Consider the following 3,545-nt stretch of genomic DNA (forward strand, 5'->3'; position numbering starts at 1 on the left):
TTCCCGGCTCTGTGGCTTCACGAAGCGCTTGGGTGGAGGGCACGGGCATCCAGAGCCTCGCTGCATGGCCAGGGAAGCTAGCTTTGGACAGTTGTTTTCCAGCCAGAGTTAAACGAAGATGGGGAAACTTCAAATGCTGATAAATATAAACAACTCCCCCAAAACTTCAGCACAGCTGATGGTGGGTTTAGCCAGAGGAAGGGTAGGAAAAAGGAAGGTCAGTGGGCCTCACTGAGCCGCGGGGGGATGCCAGGAGCATCCCTCCCTGGGGGGAGGCTGGGGCACTACGGGAAGGGTTGGATGTGCTCCTTGCTGGGGCCGGGATGGAGGAGGGCAGGCCAGGATTTGGTGCTTAGGGGGTGCAGCTTGGACCTGCCCAGAGCCAAGCCTCGTCCCCAGACATGCCTACGGGGTGCTCCTTGCATCGATGCCTTGCCACTGCTATTTTTGTCAATGGCAGACTGTAGAAGCCAATTATATTCATTTATTTGTTTGCTTATTTATTTTTCCTCAATGAGGTTAAACTCCCTGAGGTGTAATCCCTGGGGGCGTTGCTCCCTGGGCAGAGCCCGAGCGGGCTGCAGGGCTGCGGGAGGGCAGCCGCAGTGGGCAGCGCTCCTGCCGGCCGCTCCCACCGCATCCCTGGCAGGCGTTGGCTTTCCCTGCTCGCTGGCAGGCGATGGGGAAGCGGGAGCGAACAGTCCTGCTCAGGGAAAGCGGTGCGTGACCCCATGGAAAAGTGGCTGGAGATCAGCCTTTCTTCTCCCCGCTCACCCCTGTGGACACAAACACCCATATGGTTTGGGGTGGTGGCGGTGCTTCCTAGCTGAAAAGCGAGCCCTCGCTGTGTTTCGCTGTTCCTAGACAAAGCAGCCATGAGGACAGCCCTGGTCTTCGCCTGCCTGGTGGGGATGGCGTGCGCCTTCTCGGTGAGTGCCGGGCAGTTGGGGGACCCCCCGGCTTCACCGGGGCTGGTGTGGGGTGTGTGCCAACCCAGCCTTTCCCCCAGGTCAAGAGCTGGCTGCGGCGAGCCAAGTCGGATGACTCAGAAGAAAATGCGGTAGGGGGTCCCCCCACCCTGCGTGCCTAGCGCCATGCGGCGCTGGCCTTGAGGACGAGGACGTTTCGGCCACTCCTGTACCCAAGCCCCCAGACTGACAGGATTTACCCCCTTCTTTTCCTGGTAGGTGTTCAAGAACAGGCACCGGTATTACCTGTACAGATATGCCTATGTGCATCCCCCGCAGCGACGGTACCAGGTGGGTGTTTTGGAGGGGTTGCTTATGCTTCGCCGTCCAACAAATGCAGAGATATCTGCCCAAATGAGATGGGGGCATGGTCTCCGCCTTGTCTGCCACTAGCCTGCAGGGCTGGGCTGAGGCTGTCACGCTCGTGACACCAATGGAGACCCGCCAGCCCTGCTACGGCTTGGTTTTCCCTCTCCTTAGGGCAGTGACTCATCAGAGGAAGAGGGGGACGGCTCGGAGGAGGAGGAGGAAGGGGGGGTGAGTACAGCAAACCAGCAGCCCACAAAAAAAATACGGGAATTTGGGAACTTTCTTTGGTTTTATAGTCTTTGCTCATCAGCATTTGTGGCCACTGACCGCCCACAGCCTTGTACTCTGGATGCGACTGGATTTTCTACTCTGGGCTTTGTTTTATTATTTTTTGTATATTTTTTCCTTTTTCTTCTTTTTTTTTTTTTTTTTTTTTTAAAGAGGTTGGGCGGGGGATGCACCTAACAACCCTGAGACAAACTTTCTGGATTTCCATTTTCAGTGGCTCAGAAAGGAGCAGGACGGGCCAAAGGGCAGAAGCAGGGAGGCTCACCTGCAAGGCAAAAGGCGCTGTTAGGGCCTCCTCTTACCTGCCCCTTCAGTGCTGATAAAACTGCTATGGAAAATATAGTTAGGCTCCGCACGCCTGTGGAGGGATGCAGGCTGATGCTATACTGGGAAATGCACATTTGTACCAGCCCAGATGGTAACACTGCTTCTGTCCGCTGGGTCAATATGAGCTCAGGCACCGCTGCATTTGCGAGAGTCACCCAGGTCCAAAATTAAATGCCAGGGGTTACAAAGGTCTTTTGTGCCTCACCAGGCTGCAAGTGCTCAAAAATAATCCAGCAGTCTCAGGCACACGGGTGCTCTGAGACAGGGATCCAGCATGCTTGGAAACCTGTGTGTTAGGTCTAATCACGTCTTGTGTTTTTGTTTTTTTTCATTTAATTATTTGAATGCTAATTTCAGGGGTCTTTTTAACAGGAGTGTAAGCCTGGGCATATGGTCTTAAAACCCCCCTTGGAGGCCCACTTGGGGCTGGGGTGCTCTGCCAGCCCCAGCACCTCCCTGCAATTTGCCCCTTTCTGCCTGTTGCTCTCCGCTACCACTGCGATCACTAGGAATAACTTTGAGCAGTGGGATGAGAGATCCAAAGGGGGAATTTCATTCCCCAGGAAGAAATTAAGTGAAATGCAGGAAGCAGCTGCTGTTCGGGGCTGCCCCTTTCGTTTCAAGGGCACCGGAGCAGTGGCTGTTCCCAGGCAGGGATGCTGTGTGCCTTCACTGGCAGGGGGTGGTCAGCAAGATAAATCGTGATGAAAGGCCCCAAGGTCGGTTATAGGCATGCAAGAGCACCGTTATATTGGCTGCTAGATGGGGGCATCGCTCCTGTCAGCTCAGACAGCTGCACCGTGCAATTTGGTGGCTCCTCCAAGTGGAGAGGAAAACAGCCTGGGTTTTCTCTGGCATGCGATGCACCCATATTTTAAGTGTCTGAGTTGGCCCAAAACGTCAGGGTGAGCATCCTTGGTCTTGGCATCCAAGCAGCGGGGATTGCCCAGGGCAGGGATGTCGGTGGCCCCGCGTGTTCCCTGACATGGCTGGGTTCATTTGCCAGCAGCAAGGTGCTCCTCCTCCCAGCCTGGGGACTGGGTAAGCTGCCACACCAGTTCCTCGGTGGTTGGTCTCGGCTCCGCTCGTGGGTTATTGCCTTTTTTAGCTGCGAGGACTGCCATGCACCCCGCCGAGAGACCCGTTCTGCTGCCTGGTCTCTGGGACCAAGTGGTGCTGATGGCTTATTGCTGGTGGGGTTCGGGCTCACGCCTGGTGTTGAGCTGTCACGCTCTTGCCAGCTATGTACACCTGGTGTGTGGTGTGTCCACATGTAGTGTGCCCGTGGCTGGCTTTGTTTATTGGAAACTGGGAAAGGAACTTCACAAGCAAACTTTTAGATGCTTTGTAAAGCAAAATGCATAGCTAGAATGGGAACACCCGACTCCAGCCACCACCACTTAATTGCATGGCTCAGGCTGCCCTGCTGCAGCTTCTCAATTTCAGCCTGGGGCGAGACCCGTGGGAAAGCAGGAAATGCAGAGCAGTGCCCAAATGCCGTGTGGGGATGCTGCATGCCCCCTCACTGCTGGGAGGGCTGCGGTCTGCTCCCGCTGCTGACCACCTGCCCTGCCCCATCCTCTCCCTCCCTGTCCCTGCAGGAGCCATCCCATGCTGGCACCCAGGCAGCTGGCTACCCCGCCGGCGCAGCCC

At 56.1% G+C, this 3,545-nt stretch overlaps 1 protein-coding gene across 1 annotated transcript in view; it reads left to right on the forward strand.

Moving 5' to 3' along the window:
- The first annotated feature begins 875 nt into the window (after nucleotides 1-875).
- LOC104127339 (integrin binding sialoprotein) overlaps nucleotides 876-3,545 on the forward strand; it is a 5,350-nt gene continuing 2,680 nt past the window's right edge. The window contains exons 1-4 of the mRNA XM_009640004.1: nucleotides 876-929; nucleotides 1,010-1,060; nucleotides 1,188-1,259; nucleotides 1,449-1,505. Of these exons, the coding sequence (XP_009638299.1) occupies nucleotides 876-929; nucleotides 1,010-1,060; nucleotides 1,188-1,259; nucleotides 1,449-1,505 (234 nt within the window). The remainder of the gene's footprint in view (nucleotides 930-1,009; nucleotides 1,061-1,187; nucleotides 1,260-1,448; nucleotides 1,506-3,545) is intronic.

The sequence above is a fragment of the Egretta garzetta genome, unplaced genomic scaffold (genome assembly GCF_000687185.1).
Source record: "Egretta garzetta isolate BGI_Z169 unplaced genomic scaffold, ASM68718v1 scaffold615, whole genome shotgun sequence".
Lineage (NCBI taxonomy): Eukaryota > Metazoa > Chordata > Aves > Pelecaniformes > Ardeidae > Egretta > Egretta garzetta.